The sequence below is a fragment of the Salvelinus alpinus genome, chromosome 27 (genome assembly GCF_045679555.1).
Source record: "Salvelinus alpinus chromosome 27, SLU_Salpinus.1, whole genome shotgun sequence".
In the NCBI taxonomy this organism is placed as follows: domain Eukaryota; kingdom Metazoa; phylum Chordata; class Actinopteri; order Salmoniformes; family Salmonidae; genus Salvelinus; species Salvelinus alpinus.
This window is the reverse complement of record NC_092112.1, coordinates 30,554,027-30,578,471: the sequence shown is the minus strand read 5'-3', so window position 1 is coordinate 30,578,471 and position 24,445 is coordinate 30,554,027. Positions and strand designations below refer to the sequence as shown.

Genomic DNA, 24,445 nt, shown 5'->3' with positions numbered 1-24,445 from the left:
TGTTTGTCTTCTATGTGATTTATTGTGTACTCAATTCACAACACTGAGAATAGTTTGTGTGATATCAAAGGAATGGCTCTCAGTTCTCCATGAACAAACAAAGTATATCTGTTCACAGAAGAACGCTATTCTTTCTCTGTTCTCTCCGGCAAAAGAACACCACTCGTTGGTGAAGATATGATCTGCTGCCATGAGAAAAAGTACCAAACTATCTTTATCAGGAATAGCTCAATTGTAGCCATTAGCCACAGTAGTGACACTAGCTACATTGTAAGCGGGTGGCTGCCTGTAGGCTACTCCAGTAAAAGAAATGCAACCAGGAGGTGGAGTAAACTATGGATGGAGATTTGGCCGCAAACGGGTACGGTATGGTGTGTGCTTGGCTTACTCTGCACAAAGCCTCCATGTCCTATAAACGTCCCCTTAAGCTTATTAGCAGCTCGACCCATAGAGATAGATAGAGTACTCATGGATATAACCTGTTTTAACATTGTCATTGAGGGCTTCTAGCATTTTAAAATAGTCAACTGGGTGGGGATTCCTATGAGTTAAGAGCATAGAGAATGATAGAGGCCTCTAGCGAAAGGTCGTTTTAGCATGGGGCAGCGCTGTTGAGGGCTTCCATCATGCTTCTGCCATTTTAAAGTAGTCAAAGTCAACTGGGTGGGGATTGCTATGGGTTGTAGCCTCAAACGGAGCTACCCATACTATCACATACACAATAATGGCACAGATACAAAGATGAGTCCTCTATCTCTATGGCTCAGCCTTACCTCAGCATTGACCTCAATTGTTAAGTAACTAGGAAGTTGGGGCCTCCCGAGTGGCGCAGTGGTCTAAGGCACTGCATCTCAGTGCTTGAGGCATCACTACAGACCCGGGTTCGACCCCAGCCGGCCGTGACCGGGAGACCCATAATTACCAATTGGGGAGAAAAAGGGATAAAAAAAAGTAACCAGGAAGTGGAGGGTTGAGGGTCATGGGCCACTGGTCAGAAGGTGGGGGTCAGAGAAAGTATTTCCGGGTTGATTGGTTACTCAGCTGAGCCCTTTTCTTATGGGCTCATATTCCAGCTTAGATCTTTTGAATATCCATCACTGATAATACTTTTTCATATAACGCACATTGAGCAGGTTGAAGTTGAAGTAAGACTTTTTCAGATGAACATAATTCACATGGGCCTGCTATTCCCTGGGGAATCTATTGATAATAACATACCGGTAGAACGCCTTATAATTGTTGCCCATTGCTCAAGTAATGGCTTTGACTAATTTACTAGTAGCATAACACCATGTAGTGTGGAGTGGAGTCGTGTTTGTTGTGATGCCAATATCAGTGAGTGACCGCCTCCGGACTGGCCTGCGTTTAGCAGGCATTAGATTGGTGTTGTGTTACTGACGTTGTGTTACATTTTTAGTGCCTCGTCATCGGCACCAGCTATCTCTCTCATGTCCAGTGACTCAGGGGCCTCTAATACACCCCCACCCTACTGAAAATTCCAGTGTGTGTGTGTGTGTGTCGGGCCTGCCTGTCTGTCTTCCAATCAGTTTACTGCAGACATACAGTGGGGCAAAAAACTATTTAGTCAGCCACCAATTGTGCAAGTTCCTCCATGCAGATCTCCTCTAGAGCAGTGATGTTTTGGGGCTGTTGCTGGGCAACACGGACTTTCAACTCCCTCCAAAGATTTTCTATGGGGTGGAGATCTGGAGACTGGCTAGGCCACTCCAGGACCTTGAAATGCTTCTTACGAAGCCACTCCTTCGTTGCCCGGGCGGTGTGTTTGGGATCTTCAATGCCCTTGCTGATGGTAGGCTTTGTTACTTTGGTCCCAGCTCTCTGCAGGTCATTCACTAGGTCCCCCCGTGTGGTTCTGGGATTTTTGGTCACCGTTCTTGTGATCATTTTGACCCCACGGGGTGAGATCTTGCGTGGAGCCCCAGATCGAGGGAGATTATCAGTGGTCTTGTATGTCTTCCATTTCCTAATAATTGCTCCCACAGTTGATTTCTTCAAACCAAGCTGCTTACCTATTGCAGATTCAGTCTTCTCAGCCTGGTGCAGGTCTACAATTTTGTTTCTGGTGTCCTTTGACAGCTCTTTGGTCTTGGCCATAGTGGAGTTTGGAGTGTGACTGTTCGAGGTTGTGGACAGGTGTCTTTTATACTGATAACAAGTTCAAACAGGTGCCATTAATACAGGTAACGAGTGGAGGACAGAGGAGCCTCTTCAAGAAGAAGTTACAGGTCTGTGAGAGCCAGAAATCTTGCTTGTTTGTAGGTGACCAAATACTTATTTTCCACCATAATTTGCAAATAAATTCATTAAAAATCCTACAATGTGATTTTCTGGATTTTTTAAAATCATTTTGTCTGTCATAGTTGAAGTGTACCTATGATGAAAATTACATGCCTCTCTCATCTTTTTAAGTGGGAGAACTTGCACAATTGGTGGCTGACTAAATACTTTTTTGCCCCACTGTAAAAATGGACAGAGGAATCTCTCCCTTCTCTCTTCTAACACACCCCTGGTTTGTGCTGTGGGTCTGGGGTTAGGAATCCCATGGTCCAGAGTGGCATGCAATTTGGATAGTAACCTGACCCATAACAAACAAAGGCTAAATATATTTCCATGGCAGGGAGGGTCTTTACGCTGGAGGAGAGACAGGCAGAGGGATAGAGTGATAGAGGGACAGAAAGATCGAGAAGAGAGGCACAGGAAGGTTCCCAGTTCTTTCTTCTTGAGGGCTTCATAGAGCGTCAGACCTTCAGAGAGCTTCACAGTGTCAGTTCCAGACCAGTGTTTGGGATGAACTTTGCACTGGGCTACAAACCTGGGCAACTCGGGGAGTCTAGCACAATGGATAACTTGGAGAAGCAGCTCATCTGCCCCATCTGCCTGGAGATGTTCACCAAGCCTGTGGTCATACTGCCCTGCCAGCACAACCTCTGCAGGAAGTGTGCCAATGACGTCTTCCAGGTAAGAGTGGTGGACGTTTGTTTTGCATCACTCTCCTGTCCTGAGGCCATGTGTGGTCAATTAGTGGTCCAGCAGTGGTCTGTGATTTTGGAGCCATGATTCAAGTTTTTACAGGTGCTGAGTACATGTTTTATGGGGTGGCAGGTAGCTAGCAGTTAAGATCGTTGGGCCAGCCCTCCGACCATCCACTCAAGAAAGAAATTGGCCTGCTGCTGAAAGTAATTGGGGAACCCTGCAAGTGGAAACAGTATTCCAATGGTCTACTTATCACAGATACATTAGATGTATTTATGGAAGTTGGTGTGAACCATTTAGACTTCCTCAATATTCATAGCAGTCTATAGTGTCAAGCCTTCATCCCTTTATGTTGAGGTCTTTATCATAAAGTATTGACTGTGGACGATCATCTCCGCTCAATATTTAGTGGTGGGTGGATGGATCAGTGGCTCAGTAGATAAACTTTAGTTTCTGTGTGAAAGGTCCCTCACACTGACTGACTTGATAATTTGTTGTGGGTCCATCCTGGTTAAAGTATCTAACAAGGTTACTCTTCTTGATATCATGTCACCTTTAGGACCTGTAAGAGGTATGTAACTCAGTGTTTAGGTCTGTACCCAGTCTTAAGCACTGTACAGTGCAGAATCATATTTTGGTTTCCTCTTGAGTAGACAACATTTATGTGTCAAACAGCTGTTGTCCATATCCTCCCTTAACTCTTCAACACCCCCAGTGAGAGTGATGCTTTACCATTTGACTCCACTACCCCCTCTCCTCCTCATCCCTTTCCCCCCTCTCCCCTCTCAGGCTGCCAACCCTCTGTGGCAGTCTCGGGGGTCCAAGTCCATGTCCACAGGGGGTCGTTTCCGCTGCCCATCATGTCGTCACGAGGCAGTGTTGGACCGCCATGGTGTGTATGGCCTACAGAGGAACCTGCTAGTAGAGAACATCATTGACATCTACAAGCAAGAAGAGTCCAGCAGGTCAGTGGTGTGTGTGTGTGTGTGTGTGTGTGTGTGTGTGTGTGTGTGTGTGTGTGTGTGTGTGTGTGTGTGTGTGTGTGTGTGTGTGTGTGTGTGTGTGTGTGTGTGTGTGTGTGTGTGTGTGTGTGTGTGTGTGTGTGTGTGTGTGTGTGTCTGGGTCTGTGAGGGGTACGTGACTGGCTTCTGTAAGCATCCACTAGAACCAGAATGCTCACCAAATGTCAACATTATCCATACAGTTTGCCATACAACACATATTTCTGCTGTGCTGACCTCTGTTGACTTAAGGACATGGCATGTCAACAAAAGCCATGAGCACAAGGGGTGTACTACTGCTACAACCCTATGTGAACTCAGCCATGAAATATTGCTTCCAGTTTCACCTCTCATGCAACAGGCCCTGGGCAGTCAGTGGTGCAAAGACCTAGGCATCTGATTTTACTCTAATGGTGTCACTAGCGCGTCTTTGTGTGTTCATCAGCTGCGTCATGTTAACAAACCAGGAATATAGAAACATCAGTCTCTGGCAGTGTCCTCCATATTGTTGCTGTCACTAGCACACTTGCCTCGATGGAGCGGTAAACCCGAGAACCATCCTCTTGTGGCATTGGTACAGATACAGACGTGTGTATCTGGGGGTTGGTTGTGAGTACCATAGGTCAAATCAAATCACATTTTATTGGTCACATACACGTTTTTAGCAGATGTTATTGCGGGTGTAGTGAAACGCTTGTGCTTCTAGCTCCGACAGTGCAGTAATACAGTTGAAGTCGGAAGTTTACATACACTTAGGTTGGAGTCATTAAAACTCGTTTTCAATCACTCCACACATTTCTTGTTAATAAACTATAGTTTTGGCAAGTCGGTTAGGACATCTACTTTGTGCATGACACAAGTAATTTTTCCAACAATTGTTTACAGACAGATTATTTCACTTATAATCCACTGTCTCACAATTCCAGTGGGTCAGAAGTTTACATACAGTAAGTTGACTGTGCCTTTAAACAGCTTGGAAAATTCCAGAAAAATATGTCCTGGCTTTACAAGCTTCTGATAGGCTAGTTGACATCATTTGAGTCAATTGGAGGTGTACCTGTGGATGTATTTCAAGGCCTACCTTCAAACTCAGTGCCTCTTTGCTTGACATCATGGGAAAATCTAAAGAAATCAGCCAAGACCTCGGAAAAAAATATGTAGACCTCCACAAGTCTGGTTCATCCTTGGGAACGACTGAAGGTACCACGTTCATCTGTACAGACAATAGTACGCAAGTATAAACACCATGGGACCACTCAGCCGTCATACCACTCAGGAAGGAGACGGGTTCTGTCTCCTAGAGAAAAACATACTTTTGTGTGAAAAGTGCAAAACAATCCCAGAACAACAGCAAAGGACCTTGTGAAGATGCTGAAGGAAACAGATACAAAAGTATCTCTATCCACAGTAAAACGAGTCCTATATCGACATAACCTGAAAGGCCGCTCAGCAAGGATGAAGCCACTGCTCCAAAACCGCCATAAAAATGCCAGACTATGGTTTGCAACTGCACATGGGGACAAAGATCGTACTTTTTGGAGAAATGTCCTCTGGTCTGATGAAACAAAAATAGAACTGTTGGCCATAATGACCATCGTTATGTTTGGAGGAAAAAGGGGGATGCTTGCAAGTCGAAGAACACCATCCTAACCGTGAAGCACGGGGGTGGCAGCATCATGTTGTGGGGGTGCTTTGCTGCAGGAGGGACTGGTGCACTTCACAAAATAGATGGCATCATGAGGTAGGAAAATTATGTGGATATATTGAAGCAACATCTCAAGACATCAGTCAGGAAGTTAAAGATGGGCCGCAAATGGGTCTTCCAAATGGACAATGACCCCAAGCATACTTCTAAGTTGTGGCAAAATGGCTTAAGGACAACAAAGTCAAGGTATTGGAGTGGCCATCACAAAGCCCAGATCTCAATCGTATAGAGAATTTGTGGGCAGAACTGAAAAAGCATGTGCGAGCAAGGAGGCCTACAAAGCAACATGTGCGAGCAAGGAGGCTTTCCATTTATTAAAGTGGCCAGTGATTTCAAGCCTATGTATATAGGCAGCAGCCTCTATGTGCTATTGATGGCTATTTAACAGTATGATGGCCTTGAGATAGAAGCTGTTTTCCAGTCTCTCTGTCCGAGCTTTGATGCACCTGTACTGACCACGCCTTCTGGATGATAGTGGAGTGAATAAGCAGTGGCCCAGGTGGTTGTTGTCCTTGATGATCGTTTTGGCCTTCCTGTGACATCGGGTGCTGTAGGTGTTCTGGAGGGCAGGTAGTTTGCTCCTGGTGATGCGTTGGGCAGACCGCACCACCCTCTGGAAAGCCCTGGGGTTGCGGGCGGTGCAGTTGCCGTACCAAGTGGTGATACAGCCCGACAGGATGCTCTCGATTGTGCATCTGTAGAAGTTTATGAGGGTTTTAGGTGACAAGCCACATTTCTTCAGCCTCCTGAGGTTGAAGAGGTGCTGTTGCGCCTTCTTCACCACACTGTCTGTGTTAATGGACCATTTCAGTTTTTCAGTGATGTGTATGCCAAGGAACTTGAAGCTTTCCGCCTTCTCCACTGTGGTCCAGTCGATGTGGATAGAGGCGTGCTCCCTCTGCTGTTTCCTGAAGTCCACGATCATCTCCTCTGTTTTGTTAACGTTGAGTGAGAGGTTATTTTCCTGACACCACACTCCCAGAGCCCTCACCTCCTCCCTGTAGGCTGTCTCGTCATTGTTGGTAATGCCTACTACTGTTGTGTCATCTGCAAACTTGATGATTGAGTTGGAGGCGTGCTTGGCCACACAGTCATGGGTGAACAGGGAGTACAGGAGGGGACTGAGCACGCACCCTTTTGGGTCCCCAGTGTTGAGGATCAGCGAAGTGGAGGTGTTGTTTCCTACCTTCACCACCTCGGGGCGGCCCATTAGGAAGTCCAGAACCAAGTTGCACAGGGCGGGGTTCAGTCCCAGGGCCTCAAGCTTAATGATGAGCTTGTAGGGTACTATGGGGTTGAATGCTGAGCTATAGTCAATGAACAGCAGTCTTACATATGTATTGTCTAGATGGGATAGGGCAGTGTGCAGTGTGATGGCGATTGCATCGTCTATGGATCTATTGGAGCGGTAAGCAAATTGAAGTGGGTCTAGAGTGACAGGTAAGGTGGAGGTGATATGATCCTTAACTAGTCTCTCCAAGCACTTCATGATGACAGAAGTGAGTGCTACGGGGCGATAGTCATTTAGTTCAGTTACCTTAGCTTTCTTGGGTACAGGAACAATGGTGGCCATCTTGAAGCATGTGGGGACAGCAGACTGGGATAGGGAGAGATGTAATATGTCCGTAAACAAACGAGCCAGCTGGTCTGCGCATGCTCTGAGGATGTGGCTAGGGATGCTGTCTGGGCCGGCAGCCTTGCGAGGATTAACACGCTTAAATATCTTACTCACATTGGCCACGGAGAAGGAGAGCCCACAGTCCTTGGTAGCAGGTCGCGTCGGTGGCACTGGGTTATCCTAGTGAATATCTGCTATTTTTCACTATATCATGTGGTGCACAGGTTAAATTGGGAATTTGGAGGTGGGGGAGCCCTATTTAGAGGGATTAGGGTTAGAGTTAAGCCAGGGTTGAACGTAAGGCCAGGGTTGAACGTAAGGCCAGGGTTGAATGTAAGGCTATGGTTGAACGTAAGGCCAGGGTTAACTTTTATCATTCTCATTTTATATAGAAAGCCACTGGGTGGCAGTCTTTTCCAGTGTTGATATCATTTAGAAACCTGTAGCAGCAATATCACAGCTTGTTCAGGCCTTGTCTTGACACAATAAAGATTAAAGATTATATCGTTACATCAAGGAAAGTGCTTTTGGTCTGTAACACCAATTTGAGCTATATGAGCAATCTATCTAGTTTCCCTCAACATGATATTCCTCAATGCCTTTTAGCAAATGTGTAAATTGTTCTATATCTATGTGTACGCTATTCCTCTAGAGAAAATATGAATGGTCAATAGTAGTACAATTCCCCCAATGCCTTCTGGGTTATCTGAAGCCTTGAGAGCTGATCCCATTTCCTGTGCCATTGACAGAAGAGCCAAATAAAGTGTGTGTGCATATGCACATTGGTGTGTGTCTGTACGCATGTATGCATGCGTACCGGATGTGTGCTTGTGTGTGTGTTTCTAAGAGGCTGTCCCTTTACTTCTGTGTCCCTGCAGGCCCCTAAACCCCACCAAGGTGGAGCAGCAGCAGCTGATGTGTGAGGAGCATGACGAGGAGAAGATCAACATCTACTGCCTGAGCTGTGAGACGCCCACCTGCTCCATGTGTAAAGTGTTTGGCCAGCACAAGGACTGTGAGGTGGCCCCCCTGCAGAACGTCTATAAGAGACAGAAGGTAATGGAGCACCCTGAGTCAAGGCCAAGGGTCTGATTGTGATGTCACTCAATATCTCTATAGCTGTCTGTCTTCCTTTCTGGTAGTCTGTCTGTCTGTCTGTCTGTTATATCGTCCTTATACTGAAAAGTAATTATCCAATATAACAGCTTACGTATAGTCACTGTCTGTATTCATTATGTCCCCCAGAGAGAGATTTGAAAGTAATTTAAAGTGTAGAGCCAGTGTGTGCATGTGATCTGCCTTATCTAAAGAGTGAGTGAGTGTGTGTGTGTGTGGTTTGTCTTTGAGTGCTAAGTGTAGTGACAGCAGACAGATGTGTTGAGTTGTGGCTACGCTGCGGGGTTTCATCTCACCGCACACACAAACACACACACACATGACCCTGTCAACCTGCTGGCACGACGACAACTAAGATTGTATATCCAGTGCATTCGGGAAGTATTCAGACCCCTTGACTTTTTCCAAATTTTCTTACGTTACAGCCTTATTCTAAAATGGATTAATCGTTTTTTCCCCTCTTCGATCCACACACAATACCCCATAATGACAAAGCAAAAACAGGTTTCTAAACATTCTTGCAAAATTATTCAAAATAAAAAACTGAAATATCACATATTAAAAAGTACTCAGACCCTTTACTCAGTACTTTGTTGAAGCACCTGTGGCACCTCGAGTCTTCTTCTCCCATTCTTCTCTGCAGATCCTGTCAAGCTCTGCCAGGTTGGACGGGGTGCGTCGCTGCACAGCTATTTTCAGGTCTCTCCAGAGATGTTCGATCGGGTTCAAGTCCAGGCTCTGGCTTGGCCCCTCAAGGACATTCAGACTTGTTCCGAAGCCACTCCTGCGTTGCCTTGGCTGTTTGCTTAGGATTGTTGTCCTGTTGGAAGGTGAACCTTCACCCCAGTCTAAGGTCCTGAGTGCTCTGGATCAAGGATCTCTCTATGCTTTGCTCCGTTTATCTTTCCCTCGATCCTGACTAGTCTCCCAGTCCCTGCCACTGAAAAACATCCCCATTGCATAATGCTGCTACCACCATGCTTCACCGTAGTGATAGTGCCAGGTTTCCTCCAGACATGACACTTGGCATTCAGGCCAAATAGTTCAATCTTGGTTTTAGCAGACCAGAGAATCTTGTTTCTGATGGTCTGCGAGTCATTTAGGTGCCTTTTGGCAAACTCCAAGCGGGCTTTCATGTGCCTTTTACTGTGTAGTGGCTTCCGTCTGGCTACTCTACCATAAAGACCTGATTAGTGGAGTGCTGCATAGATGGTTGTCCTTCTTGAAGGTTTTCCCATCTCCACAGAGAGACTCTGGAGCTCTGTCAGAGTGACCATCGGGTTCTTTGGGACCTCCCTGACCAAGGCCCGTCTCCCCCGATTGCTCAGTTTGGCCAGGCGGCCAGCTCTAGGAAGAGTCTTGGTGGTTCCAAACTTCTTCCATTTAAGAATGATGGAGGCCACTGTGTTCTTAGGGACCTTCAATACTGCAGAATTTTTTTGGTTCCCTTCCCCAGATCTGTGCCTCGACACAATCCTGTCTCGGAGCTCTACGGACAATTCCTTTGACCTCATGGCTTGGTTTTTGCTCTGACATGCACTGTCAACTGTGGGACCTTATATAGACAGCTATGTGCCTTTGTAAAATCATGTCCAATCAATTGAATTTACCACGGGTGCACTCCAATCAAGTTGTAAAAACATCTCGAAGATCATCAATGGAAACAGGATGCACCTGAGCTCAATTTCGAGTCTCATAGCAAAGGGTCTGAATACTTATGTAGATAAGGTTTTTATGATTTTTTTTTTAATACATTTGCAAAAATTTCTAAAAACCTGTTTTCGCTTTGTCATTATATTGTGTGTGTGTAAATTGATGAGGATTTGTTTTATTTAATCCATTTTAGAATAAGGCTGTAGCATAACAAAATGTGAAAAAGTCGAGGGGTCTGAATACTTTCCGAATGCACTGTATATGGAACTGAAAAAGAACCAAAAACAAAAATATGAACAAAAATATGAATGCAACATGCAAAGTGTTGGTCCCATGTTTCATAAGCTGAAATAAAAGATCTACAAAATTTTCAGCACACACAAAAAGCTTATTTCTGTCAGGTTTTGGCCAGGACTGTTCAGGTTTTGGTCACTAGATGTCCCCATTGCATCTTTTTTGTACCTTTTGTTTTTTCCTTGCTCTATTATTGTTTGCACCTGTGTGTCGTTCCCTTGTTAGTATTTAAACCCTGTGTGTTCCTCAGTTCTTTGCTCAGTGTTTGTATGTTAGCACCCAGCCCCAGCCTTGTTGTGAACATATATTTATCTTATTGGATTTTCCAGAGGTTCTCTGGTTTAGTGCTTGTGTATTTTTGAGTAGTCTTTTGAGGTTTGTTTTTCCCTGCTGTTTTTACCACTTTGTGGAGTTTCTTTGTATTTTGGAGGATATCCATTTTGTGCCTCTTGGCTTTATTTTTGGACGTGGTGGATTTATATTCTTTGCCTGAAGATCTTGTCCTTTTATTAAACCACCATCTCTAGTACTGCTGAGTCTGCCTCATCTTCTGGGTTCTGCCGACTATTAGTGACTGTTTCTCTCACCGGGTCCTGACAGAAACACTGAGCCATTGAAATGAACCCAGAGGCAGCCAGTACCCAGGACTTTTTTCCCGTGCTGTCCCACCACGAGGGGACTGTCCAACGTCACGAAGCTGCTCTGGTTCAGCAAGAGGCCTTACTGGCTGGACATTCTCAACTTCTGTCGGAGATGATGACATCCATAAAACAGATTTCTGATCAACTTTCCCCTGCAACCGCTTCTGCTCCAGTTCATCAGATTCAAGTGCCCGTGGCAGTTAACCCCCTGGCTGAACCTCGTCTGCCGCCTCCCCAACGGTTCTCAGGTGATCCGAGTGTTTGTAAGGGGTTTTTCACCCAATGTTCTCTCTCCTTCGAGCTGCAACCCTCGTCGTTTCCCACCGACCGGTCCAAGATAGCATATATCATCACCCTGCTGTCGGAAAAAGCCCTAGCCTGGGCTACTGCTGTGTGGGATGCCCAAAGTCCCTGCTGTGCCAGCTACTCTACCTTTGCTGAAGAATTCAAGCGAGTGTTTCAAGATCCCACCAGGGGTCCTGACTCAGCCAAGGTCGGCGCAGCGTGACGGACTATGCCACCCAGTTCCGCACGGTGGCAGCAGCGAGTGGCTGGAACGACGAGGCGCTCACAGTGTGTTTTTTGAAGGGTCTTTCCGACACCATCCAAGATGAACTGGCCACTCGGGAACCACCGGACAACCTCGAGTCCCTGATCAAGTTGGCTTCACGCATAGACCAGCGTCTGAGAGAGAGAGAGCTCAACCGTAGATCTCTCACCCTAGCTCCTATCGGTCCCAGCTCCGAGTCTCCACCTTTATCCTCGCTGACTCCACCGGAACCCATGCAGGTTGGACGCATCTCCCAGGCTGAGAGAGACCGCCGGATAAGGGAGCGATGCTGTCTATATTGCGGCAAACCGGGCCATTTCCTCTCCACGTGTCCCGGGCTCCAGGGAAAACGCACTCTCCCGTGCAGGCCTGGGAGGACTGTAACGGGAAACATAACCTCCTCCCATCCATCCAACTCCCGCCTGCTTATTCCAGTTACCCTTTCCTGGGACAACCACAAGCTTCCCCTTCAAGCCTTGGTAGACTCTGGAGCCGCAGGTAACTTCATGGATGGTGTCTGGGCGAAGGAGAATGGCGTTCCCTCTGAACCTCTTAGTGACCCCATAAGGGTTACTACGTTGGATGGAAGCCCTTTGGGATCTGGACTTGTCACTCGTGTCACTACCCCCTTGCGACTTTCAGTTTCCCAACACCAGGAAGTGATGAACTTTCATCTGACCTCGTGTTCCGAGTTCCCTCTCGTCCTTGGATACCCCTGGCTTCACAGCCATAACCCTCACATCGACTGGTCTGTGGGCACTATCAAGCAGTGGGGTCCTACGTGCCAAGCCACTTGTATCTTCCCTAGTTCCCCGAGTTCCCCTCCCGAGTCTCTAGAATCCATCGACCTGTCCCGAGTTCCCGAGTGTTACCATGACCTCAAACCGGTATTTAGCAAACAGAGGGCCACCAAACTACCACCCCATAGACCTTACGATTGCCCCATCGACCTGTTTCCGGGCACCTGCCCCCCCAGGGGTCGGATCTTTTCCCTATCTCCTCCCGAACGAGCTGCTATGGATACTTACATCAAGGACGCTCTGGCAGCAGGCCTCATGCGTCCATCCACCTCGCCGGCGGGAGCAGGGTTTTTCTTTGTGGCCAAAAAAGACGGTGGATTACGTCCTTGCATCGACTACCGGGGACTTAATGCCATAACCGTCCGTAACCGCTACCCGCTACCCCTTATGGCCACAGCCTTTGAGCTGCTCCAGGAAGCAGTGGTCTTCACTAAGCTTGACCTACGGAACGCATACCATCTTGTGCGGATCAAACCCGGTGACGAGTGGAAGACCGCTTTCAACACGCCTACTGGTCACTACGAATACTTGGTGATGCCCTTCGGCCTGACCAACGCCCCGGCTGTGTTCCAAGCGCTCATAAACGATGTGCTTAGGGATATGCTTAACATTTTCGTGTTTGTTTACTTGGATGACATCCTCATCTTTTCGAGCTCCCTTCAAGAACACACTAAGCATGTCAGACAAGTGCTCAAACGCCTCCTAGACAGCCATTTGTACGTTAAGCCGGAAAAGTGTGAATTCCATTCCTCTCGAGTACAATTCCTGGGATTTGTAGTGGAACCCGGTCGAGTCCAGATGGACCCCAAGAAGGTAGGGGCGGTAGCGGATTGGCCCACCCCCAAGTCCGTTAAGGAAGTTCAGCGTTTCCTGGGCTTCACTAACTTTTACCGCAAGTTCATCAATAACTTCAGCTCGGTGGCAGCCCCTCTCTCAGCTGTAACCAAGGGTGGCAACACAAGGTTTCTGTGGGGAAGAGAAGCTGAGACGGCCTTCCAAGGACTCAAGCAGCGCATCCTCTCTGCTCCCATCCTGACACTACCGACGGCGGATGAACCTTTTGTGGTGGAGGTAGACGCATCAGAGGTTGGTGTTGGAGCTGTCCTGTCTCAGAGGGGGGAAGACAAGAGGCTTCATCCTTGCGCCTTCTTCTCTCACCGGCTTACCCCGGCCGAGAGGAATTACGATGTGGGGGATCGTGAACTCCTAGCGGTTAAGATGGCATTGAAGGAATGGAGACACTGGCTCGAGGGGGCTTCTCAACCATTTCAAGTGCCTACGGACCACAAAAATCTGGAGTATATCCAGCAGGCGAAGCGGTTGAACTCCAGACAAGCTCGATGGTCTCTTTTCTTCAGCCGATTCCAGTTTATCCTCACCTATAGACCCGGGTCGAAGAATCTCAAACCGGACGCCTTGTCACGAGTCTACTCTCCTGCCATTCGAGAAGATACTGACATGACTGTTCTTCCTGCCGCTAAGATCGTGGCTCCAATCTCGTGGCAAGTTGAGGATATCGTGAGACAAGCTCAAGCCATCGAACCGGGTCCTAAGGGAGGTCCTGCCAATCGGTTGTTTGTTCCCAAGGCAGCAAGATCCCAAGTCCTTCTGTGGGGGCACTCCTCTCGCCTCACCTGTCACCCGGGCGTAGGTCGCACCTTGGAGTTCATTCAGCGTAAGTTCTGGTGGCCCACCATAAGAGAAGACGTTGCCACTTTCGTCAAGGCCTGTCCCGTGTGCTGCCAGGGCAAATCTTCTCACCTCCGCCCTCAAGGACTCCTTCACCCTTTATCTATTCCCCACCGACCCTGGTCCCATATCTCGTTGGACTTTATTACTGGCCTTCCTCCGTCCCATGGTAATACTACTATCCTAGTCATCATCGACAGGTTTTCTAAGGCGGCCAGGTTTGTTCCCTTGACCAAATTACCTTCTGCCAAGGAAACAGCTGAGTTGGTGATTAACCATGTGTTCCGAGTCTTTGGCATTCCGCAAGATATGGTTTCCGACAGAGTTCCCCAGTTCGCCTCAAGGTTTTGGAAGGCCTTCTGCCAACTCATAGGGGCCACGGCCAGTTTATCTTCAGGGTACCATCCGGAGTCCAACGGCCAAACCGAGAGGATGAATCAGGAGTTGGAAACCACCCTCAGATGTATGGTTTCCAACAACCCGTCCACATGGTCATCCTTCATTGTTTGGGCCGAGTACGCGCACAACACCTTGTGCTCCTCCTCCACTGGTATATCCCCGCACGAGTGTCAGTTTGGCTATGCTCCTTTATTGTTCCCGGACCAGGAGGCAGAAGTCAGAGTGCCTTCAGCCTCGAGGTTCATCAGACGCTGTCGGCTTACGTGGAAGAAGGCCCGTCTTAATCTTCTGCGTTCCTCACAGCAGTACCAGCGACAAGCCAACAGACGTCGCCGTCCCGGTCCTACCCTGTACCCCGGCCAGAGAGTATGGCTCTCAACAAAGAACTTACCGCTACGGGTGGAGTCTCGTAAGCTGTCCCAGAGATTCATCGGTCCCTTTAAGATTGCCAGGAGAGTCAATCCCGTTACTTTTCGCCTGCACTTACCCAGATCCCTTAAGATCAATCCAACATTTCACATTTCTTTATTAAAACCTGTTGTTTTTTCTCCCCTTATCCCGGCAGGCAGACCTCCCCCTCCGCCCCGTGTCATCGGAGGCCAGTCGGCTTATACCGTCCACCGGATACTGGATTCCCGCCGGGTGCAGCGGTCCTGGCAGTATCTGGTGGACTGGGAAGGCTACGGTCCCGAGGAGCGCTCCTGGGTTCCTGCCAAGGACATACTGGACCCTGACCTCATTCGTCAGTTCAGGGCCCTCCACCCTGAGAAGGCTGGTAGGAACGTCAGGAGCCGTTCCTAGGAGGGGGATTCTGTCAGGTTTTGGCCAGGACTGTTCAGGTTTTGGTCACTAGATGTCCCCATTGCACCTTTTTTGTACCTTTTGTTTTTTCCTTGCTCTATTATTGTTTGCACCTGTGTGTCGTTCCCTTGTTAGTATTTAAACCCTGTGTGTTCCTCAGTTCTTTGCTCAGTGTTTGTATGTTAGCACCCAGCCCCAGCCTTGTTGTGAACATATATTTATCTTATTGGATTTTCCAGAGGTTCTCTGGTTTAGTGCTTGTGTATTTTTGAGTAGTCTTTTGAGGTTTGTTTTTCCCTGCTGTTTTTACCACTTTGTGGAGTTTCTTTGTATTTTGGAGGATATCCATTTTGTGCCTCTTGGGTTTATTTTTGGACGTGGTGGATTTATATTCTTTGCCTGAAGATCTTGTCCTTTTATTAAACCACCATCTCTAGTACTGCTGAGTCTGCCTCATCTTCTGGGTTCTGCCGACTATTAGTGACTGTTTCTCTCACCGGGTCCTGACAATTTCTCTCACATTCTGTGCACAAATTTGTTGACATCGCTGTTACTGAGCATTTCTCCTTTGCCAAGATAATCCATCCACCTGACAGGTGTGGCAAATCAAGAAGCTGATTAAACAGCATGAGCATTACACAGGTGGACCTTGTACTGGGGACAGTAAAAGTCCACTCTAAAATGTGCAGTTATGTCACACAACGCAATGCCACAGATGTCTCAAGTTTTGAGGAAGCATACAATTGGCCTGCTGACAGAGGAAATGTCCACCAGAACTGTTTCCAGAGAATTTAATGTTAATTTCTCTACCATAAGCTGCCTCCAAAGTTATTTAAGAGAATTTGGCAGTACGTGCAACCAGCCTCACAACCGCAGACCACATCTAACCACGCCAACCCAGGAGCTCCACATCTGGCTTTTTCACCTGCAGGATTGTCTGAGACCAGCCATCCGGACAGCTGATGAAACTGAGGAGTATTTCTGTCTGTAATAAAGCCCTTTTGTGGGGAAAAACTCATTCAGATTGGCCTGGATCCCAAGTGGGTGGACCTATGCCCTCCCAGGCCCACCCATGGATGCGCCCCTGCCCAGTCATGTGAAATCCATAGATTAGGACCTAATGAATTTATTTAAATTGACTGATTTCCTTATTTGAACTGCAACTCAGTAAAACTGTTGAAATTGTTGCATGTTGCATTTATATTTTTGTTCAGTATTGTTATTCAAAGGGTTCTCCTATGGGGACAGCCAAAGAACCCTTTTAGGTTCTAGATAGCACCTTGTCTTTCTAAGACTGTAACTTTCCCCTACAGGATCCAAGTGAACGGTGACTAATATCAAAGTGAAGGTCACTTGTTAAGGATGGAAAATGTGCCTGGCTGTTGAGTAATACTGAAGGGGAAGCCACCCACACAAACATGATACATACATGTTACATATTTGCTGGATCTACTTTCATAAGCTAAAAGAAGTATGTTTGAATGGACTATAACATCAGGTGGCTTTGGTGACAAATGTGCCTTGCATTCATTGCTCACTCGCTCACTATGAATCATTCATTACAAATATAGTCGAGGAAGGTTAACGAGCAACTTCAGCTTCAGCTAATGTTTTATGTTTTGTTAAAAAAACAACACTTTCGATATTTAAATCTTCAATCTATCATCACAGTTGTGTGAACTACTACCTAAAGTGTCAGCTGAAGGATGGAACAAAAGCTTTCATATCCTTTTGCCCTCCAGGATTAGGGGGTGGTGACCACTGGTGAAGTGAGTACAGATATTAACCCATCATGTTATGTTGATTGGCTGCAGACGGAGCTGAGTGACGGCATCGCCATCTTGGTGGCTGGGAACGACCGTATCCAGGCCCTCCTCTCTCAGATGGAGGAGACCTGCAGGTCCATCCAGGTGAGAATGTTACCCACTACAACCACTCAGACATCTCACTTCACAGTCACAAAGCTCACTGTGGAGTCACCACACACATCACTGTGAACAACCTGTTGTATTGTAATAACTAGCATCAATAAGTATTAATACATTATTTATAAACTATTAATAAATATATATATATATTGAAAAAATGTATAAGGGCTTATTCATTTTATAATTAGGTGTTACCAATGGGTGTCTGTGTGCAGGAGAACGGCCGTCGTCAGAAGCAGAGTCTGTGTGATAAGTTTGACGGGCTGTATGCCATCCTGGAGGAGAGGAAGAAGGAGTTGGTGGGGATGATCAGCCGCCAGCAGGATGACAAGCTGGACTACATCCGCTCCCTCATGCGTCGCCACGGGGACCACCTGGAGGGCGCCGTCAACCTGGTGGAGACAGCCATCCAGTCCATGGAGGAACCACAGATGGCCGTGTTCCTACAGGTAGGCACTATGGATGGAACACTAGCACTGAACCTAGGTGCACTGTCTGGCCTCAGTAACTGGACCTAGGGTATGTCATGTAATGGAATAGAATAATGGTCAGATGTAACTTTAGATGTAACTTCTTGAGCAGAAAAGTTGCCTGTTTCAGCCCTTGTAAACTGGATGAGGATCAGTGTTCCTGCAGGTAGATAATGTTTCACTGTCTTAGGATCAGTAGCCCTACAAGTAGCCTATGGGTCAGGGGACCCTCAACAAAGGACTGTAATAGGATCAGTTGTGTGATCAATGTCTCTGGGAACTCTGGTCCTGTGGTTTTCTGATCGCACACTGTACAGAGGAATTTCCAGGTGAAAGGGAGAGCAGTCATTGGTAAAGTAAATCCAAAATATATGTGGTTTACTACAAGTTGCAACAGGGAGATACCTCCAGCACGAAAGCAGAGCAGATGTCTCACGAGCCTCTCTAAGCAGCAGTGGTGGTTCTAGACCATTTCAACTGGGGGGGGGGGGGGGCAAGCTGGGGCCAGTTGTACTGTTAGAGGGGCCAGTTACATTAGACGTTATTGTTGTCATCGTTTTCTTCACTGCATTGCAGGCATTAGTAGGCAAAATACCATATTCATAATCATCATCGTTGCCACTGTCTAATAACGGATGTAAAAAAAGAACAATAAGAAAAATTTGTTATGTAAAAATGATTTCATACTCATACTTTCATACACATTTAGGGGGGCCACAAGGGGGTCCAAAATTGTTGTCACAGGGGCACTGGCCCTAGTTCCAATAAGCGCAAACCAGATGAGATGGCGTATTGCTGCAGAATGCTGTGGTAGCCATGCTGGTTAAATGTGCCTTGAATTCTAAATAAATCACACAGTGTCACCAGCAAAGCACTCCCACACACCTCGTCCTCCGTGTTTCACAGTGGGAACCACACATGCAGAGATCATCCGTTCACCTACTCTGCGTCTCACAAAGACACGGCGGTTGGAACCAAAAATCTCAAATTTGGACTCATCAGACCAAAGGACAGATTTCCACCGGTCTAATGTCCATTGCTCGTGTTTATTGGCCCAAGCAAGACTCTTCTTCTTATTGGTGTCCTTTAGTAGTAGTTTCTTTGCAGCAATTCGACAATGAAGGCCTAATTCACGCAGTCTCCTCTGCACAGTTGATGTTGAGATGTGTCTGTTACTTGAACTCTGTGAAGCATTTATTTGGGCTGCAATTTCTGAAGCTGGTAACTCTAATAAACTTATCCTATGCACCAGAGGTAACTCAGGGTCTTCCTGTCTTGTGACGGTCCTCATGAGAGCCAGTTTCATCATAGCGCTTGATGGTTTTTGCGACTGCACTTGAAGAAACTTTCAAGATTTTCCGTATTGACTGACCTAAACTTCTTAAAGTAAAGATGGACTGTCGTTTTTCTTTGCTTATTTGAGCTGTTCTTGCCATAATATGGACTTTGTCTTTTACCAAATAGGGCTATCTTCTGTATAACAACCCTACTTTGTTACAACACAACTGATTGGCTCAAACGTATTAAGGAAAGAAATTCAACAAATTAACTTTTAACAAGACACACCTGTTAATTGAAATGCCTTACAGGTGACTACCTCGTGAAGCTGGTTGAGAGTATGCCAAGAGTGTGCAAAGCTGTCATCAAGGCAATGGGTGGCTACTTTGAAGAATATATTTTCATTTATTTAACACTTTTTTGGTTACTACATATGTGTTATTTCATAGTTTTGATGTCTTCACTATAATTCTACAATGTGGAAAATAGTAAAAAATAAAGAAGAACCTTGGAACGAGTACGTGTGTCCAAACTTTTGACTGGTACTGTATACACGCAGTGGACACTATTGCCGTGCTCTTAGGGCCCATAATGCAATTCTTCAGAAAATGGGCGTCGCTTCACAACGTTTTCAGATTAGAAAAATGTCGGAAAATATGCAGGCGAAGTCTGACGAGAGCGCATACAAATTCATTGTTTTAACTAATTATGACAAATGTAAAGAAAATGTTGAGCAATGTAATAAAGAAATTACTTTTCAAATAAGTTACGTTACATGTTATGTTGGCTGACAGTTAGTTAGCTACGCTGTTCGTAAGGATAGCGTCCTTATCCTTACGAACAGCGTAGCGTTACACAGCAGTATTTACCGGTATGTTAGCTAGTTATCTAACGTTAGTTGATTACTAATAATACATCGAAATTGCCAAGCAGTATATTAACTATATGCTATCTAACTACCCAACTATTATTGACTTGATTGTTCACATCATTCTTAGTTGTATAGTTGTTGTGCGTTCTCAATGGACATGGTTAATTCTGGCTATCTACTCCGATTTCAGAACACTCCTGTCTGAGTGTGCCAGAGCGCATAATAATTTATGAATTTAAGTTACTCGACCTAGCATAGTTGGTTTGGCGGTCTTTATGTTATCCAGACCGTTCGTGACTGTAACTGTACTGCTGGCAACAAATTAATAACGTTTTTTTTTTGCTGTCGTTTACTGACACCTGCCTCACTCGTTGACCTCTGGCCCCCTGGCCATCAATACTGTCCTTGGAACAGAGCCAGGTTGGATGACGTGCTCCTGCTGCAGACAGCCGGTAGTTAAAACCCCAGCTAGGCGAGAGATAGATGGTACCATTCATGTCATCCATCCAGCAGTCCTCTCCTCCACTCAGGCCCCTGCTCTACTCCTCTCCTCCACTCAGGTCCCTTGCTCTACTCCTCTCCACTCAGGTCCCTGGCTCTACTCCTCTCCTCCACTCAGGTCCCTAGCTCTTATAAAAAGCTACAGATTGAGTAAAGCTCGTAACTGAAGTGTCTCTATTCAACTCCCTCATTGTTCATGCTTGCAAGCCATTGGTTTAGTCATCCAGTTTACAGGTAGCGCTTGCAGCGAGTGTTAGGATGGTGGCAGGTGCATGTTCTAAACTCATTCTGGTTTAGATATAGCACTAATTGACCTCCGAAATGAAGTGCTGGAAATGAAACTAAATGCAATAGCCTACCCATCGTTTATTTTCTCCACAGAGCATCAAGGATATATTTAAACAGTAAGTCAAATTCTTGTTTTCGTCTGTTTAGTGTTCCATTCTGCTTCATATGGGGTGTTTAGCTGGAAGGTCACAATTTGCATTACATTCACTAACACAAACACACCAATTGCATTGACTGTAACGCTAAAGTAACTGCATAGAAAATGCGTGTGATTTGCAGATATGTCTGATTGCTGGCTGCTGATAGCTAATACATTATAATGAAGCTCTCCACCTGTAGAGTTATCGAGCATACCCAACCAGCCTGCGTCACTACCAGCCACAGGGGTACAGAGGACGTTGCCATCCATCGCTGTCTGTCACCTCCTATTTGTTTGTCTCTGAACTGTGACCTCACCACTGTGTCCTTTTAAGGATCAGCACCACTGCCAAGGTGTCCAGTATGGAATGTCCAGAGCCGGGCTATGAGAGCATGGCTCATTTTGTCATCAACACAGAGAATGTGGCAGACATGCTGAGGACCATTGACTTCAACACAATTAGGGCCTCAGGTAGCTGTACAATATGACCATATATGGAGAGTTTGGTCATTAATGTTTCTTTATACATGACTCTAGCCTCAGGGCACTGACGCATGTTCAGCTCTGAACATTAAACCAAAAACTATTTTCCATTGCACGTTCAAGGCTATTTCCCTTATTTTTGTTGGTCTGTCTTAATGTGGTACTCTCTGTGTGGTTTCAGGTTTCCAGGAAAAGGATGGGGAGGATGGTTATGATCTGGGTGAGGACTTGGCATCGCTGGTAACGGGGGACGTAGACTATGGGCGATACTAGTTGAAAAGGGTCAAAGAAAGAAAAAGCATGCTATGCTGCTACTGTGCTTTATTCCCTTACACACATTTACAACGTTTAGGCTTCAAACACAAAGGCTGTTAAATATAGTTATACTGTATATCGTTCCTTCTGACATCAGTCTTAAACATAGCCATAAAGGCTGAAATCAAGTGTTTAATCTCTAGAATATGGATGGATCACTTGTCTTGTTTACCCCACAGCCAACTCATTTCAAATGGAGAGACCAGGAATTCTTTCTCCTCTCAGTGATAAATTAATTCCATATTTCCCTTGCTACCTCCAAAAGTATAACGATCCTAGGGCCAGGGGACCCTTTGGCCTCACAGCGTCACTGTAACATGCCAGAGATGAATGAACTAGAAGTACACATTTTATGAATGGCTATGGACAGATACTCTAGGGAGAGATGGAGGAGTGGTTGTTGACTGGCCTGTTATTTATACATGATTAAAGTTTCAACCATAAACTCCCAAGTGAGGAGTCTGATGTATTGATTGGGCTTTACCTTGGTGTACTGACAATGAAAATGCTTGTAATTTTGGCTTAATATAGAGTACCATTCAAAGGTTTGGACACACCTACTCATTCAAGGGTTTTTCTTAAAATGTTACTATTTTCTACATTGTAGAATAATAGTGAAGACATCAAAACTATGAAATAACACATATGGAATCATGTAGTAACCAAAAAAGTGTTAAACAAATCAAAATATATTTTATATTTGCGATACTTCAAAGTAGCCACCCTTTGCCTTGATGACAGCATTGCATACTCTTGGCATTCTCTCAACCAGCTTCACCTGGAATGCTTTTCCAAACAGTCTTGAAGGAGTTCCCACATATGCTGAGCACTTGTTGGCTGCTTTTCCTTCACTCAGCGGTCCAACTCATCCCAAACCATCTCAATTGGGTTGAGGTCGGGTGACTGTGGAAGCCAGGTCATCTGATGCAGCACTCCATCACTCTCCTCTCCATCACTCTCCTAAGTTCATTAGAGCTGGTAGCTCTAATGAACTTACACTCTGGCTCAAACGCATTAAGGAAAGAAATTCCACTATTTAACTTTTAACAAGGCACACCTGTTAATTGAAATGCATTCCAGGTGACTACCTCATGAAGCTAGTTGAGAGAATGCCAAGAGTGTGCAAAGCTGTCATCAAGGCAATGGGTGGCTACTTTGAAGAATCTCAAATATAAAATATATTTAGATTTGTTGAACACTTTGTTGGTTACTACATGATTCAATATGTGTTATATAATAGTTTTGATGTCTTCACTATTATTCTACAATGTAGAAAATAGTGAAAATAAAGAAAAACCCTGGAATGAGTAGGTGTGTCCACACTTTTGACTGGTACTGTAGATCATGACCTTTACACTGGGCATTCAGCTGTGTTAAAAAGCTCTGTCTCCTAGTGCCTTGGGTTGGGACCTCAGCTTGACAGGTAGTGAAGAATAGACCTTTCCTGTGTCTCACACACCGATCTGAGCCATGTTTCTGTAACCGGTGTCATTACTTATAATAGTTATAAATAACTAGTGCCCACCCTTCTTGTGATGGGGTTGGGGTTGTTGTGGATATATGGCCCTGAGCCTGGGTGCTCACATGAGCTGACGTTGCCCCTGGGGCTGTCGACCTCTGATTGCGGGAAGGGATGGAGAGGGAGGGGACACACACGAGAGGCGAGAAAGAGCTGGGAGTAATTGATGGGGTGTGTGTGTGTGTGTGTGTGTGCGCTCACCACAGCAAGAGTTCCCTGACTATGAATGGAGATTGATCAGTGTCTGACGGCCGCCAGTGATCTGAGGTTAACACAATTTTCTGGCAACAATCTGTTCCAGCAATAATTCTTCACACTACTTGAGGGATGATACAGAACAGAATGTCCAATTCCATGATATGTACAGTACTGGAAGGGGTTAACTGAGTGGGGTTTTCATATCTCTGACTCATAGAATCTAAGGGGAAACTATAGTAGACATTGCTTAAAACTATGGAGCAAATTTAACATTTCCGAAGGACATTAACACAATTACACAGAATCTCTAACAGCCGGAAGCAGAGAATCTCCCTCCACTACGTAATGAGGAGAGTCATAGTATATTCATGTCAAGAGACAAAACACAGTGTCCTCTCCTCTCCCACTTGGTGCCCCCGTTTAATGTTTGACTTCAAAAATAGACCCAGTCCAACAGGAAATGAAGACAATGGTGATGGTATGAGATTGTCATGCTCAACTCACATTAATCAGTCTCCTCTTTTGTTTTAATCAAGGTTTTTCCAGTCAAGAAAGGACTACTTAGAGGGTTTATGGTAATCCCCTGCGCACATCCATCCAGAGTATTGATGTTTGCCTTTACCATTCGGCAGTCAACTGGTTTTGCTGTCCACAGTATTTACATTGAGTGAATTACAGATCTACAATAGAGAATCAAGCTCAAACATCACACAGTTGAAAGCCTCCCTCGCCACCCACATCAGATATATGTACAAAAGCCTGTGTATTGTGTGTACATTTGATAAGCTAAGTATAATCCAATTAAATGTATCCCACTGTTGGTTTGAATTGTCCATGTTGTGAAGTAGGAAGAATATTGTTGTTTTTCCTCACCTAACACTCCTTCTAGTGCTTGTGATTATCCTGCTACTTCCTCTTCAACAAACTTTACTTTGACAAGAGTTCCACAAGTGCCTTGAAGAAAAAAGTATGACTAATATTATAGAGACCGAAGCAGATGTAAGCTGCACTTCTAAAAGGTTATGAGGAGAACTGAATGTTTCGATGGTATAGTATTTGCACTTTTTAGTCTCAGTTTACATCATTTTATAGAAATAAACATACATTTCATTGTGATATCTTCCCTCTCCTTTTCTGAGGAAATGTTTGCGCTACCAACCCTGACCCAGAGCTACGGCTGCTGCTTTGATTTCA

At 45.7% G+C, this 24,445-nt stretch overlaps 1 protein-coding gene across 2 annotated transcripts; it reads left to right on the top strand.

Moving 5' to 3' along the window:
• The first annotated feature begins 2,661 nt into the window (after nucleotides 1-2,661).
• trim54 (tripartite motif containing 54) lies at nucleotides 2,662-24,367 on the top strand. 2 transcript variants are annotated; one of them, XM_071370215.1, is made up of 9 exons: nucleotides 2,663-2,979; nucleotides 3,784-3,959; nucleotides 8,197-8,374; nucleotides 17,076-17,171; nucleotides 17,405-17,638; nucleotides 20,691-20,713; nucleotides 21,071-21,207; nucleotides 21,401-21,439; nucleotides 23,788-24,367. In XM_071370215.1, exons 1-9 carry the CDS (start codon nucleotides 2,809-2,811, stop codon nucleotides 23,814-23,816), a joined length of 1,083 nt encoding a protein of 360 aa, XP_071226316.1. In that variant the 5' UTR covers nucleotides 2,663-2,808; the 3' UTR covers nucleotides 23,817-24,367. The 2 variants fall into 2 exon arrangements, with proteins under 2 accessions (XP_071226315.1, XP_071226316.1); XM_071370214.1 differs by lacking the exon at nucleotides 23,788-24,367 and having other exon boundaries at nucleotides 2,662-2,979; nucleotides 21,401-21,983.
• Nucleotides 24,368-24,445: the final 78 nt, after the last annotated feature.

Coding starts and splice junctions, on each gene's coding strand:
- trim54 (XM_071370214.1), top strand. CDS start 2,809: ATGAACTTTGCACTGGGCTACAAACCTGGGCAACTCGGGGAGTCTAGC. Junction 3,960..8,196: donor AAGCAAGAAGAGTCCAGCAG/GTCAGTGGTGTG, acceptor GTGTCCCTGCAG/GCCCCTAAACCCCACCAAGG. Junction 17,172..17,404: donor AGACCTGCAGGTCCATCCAG/GTGAGAATGTTA, acceptor GTCTGTGTGCAG/GAGAACGGCCGTCGTCAGAA.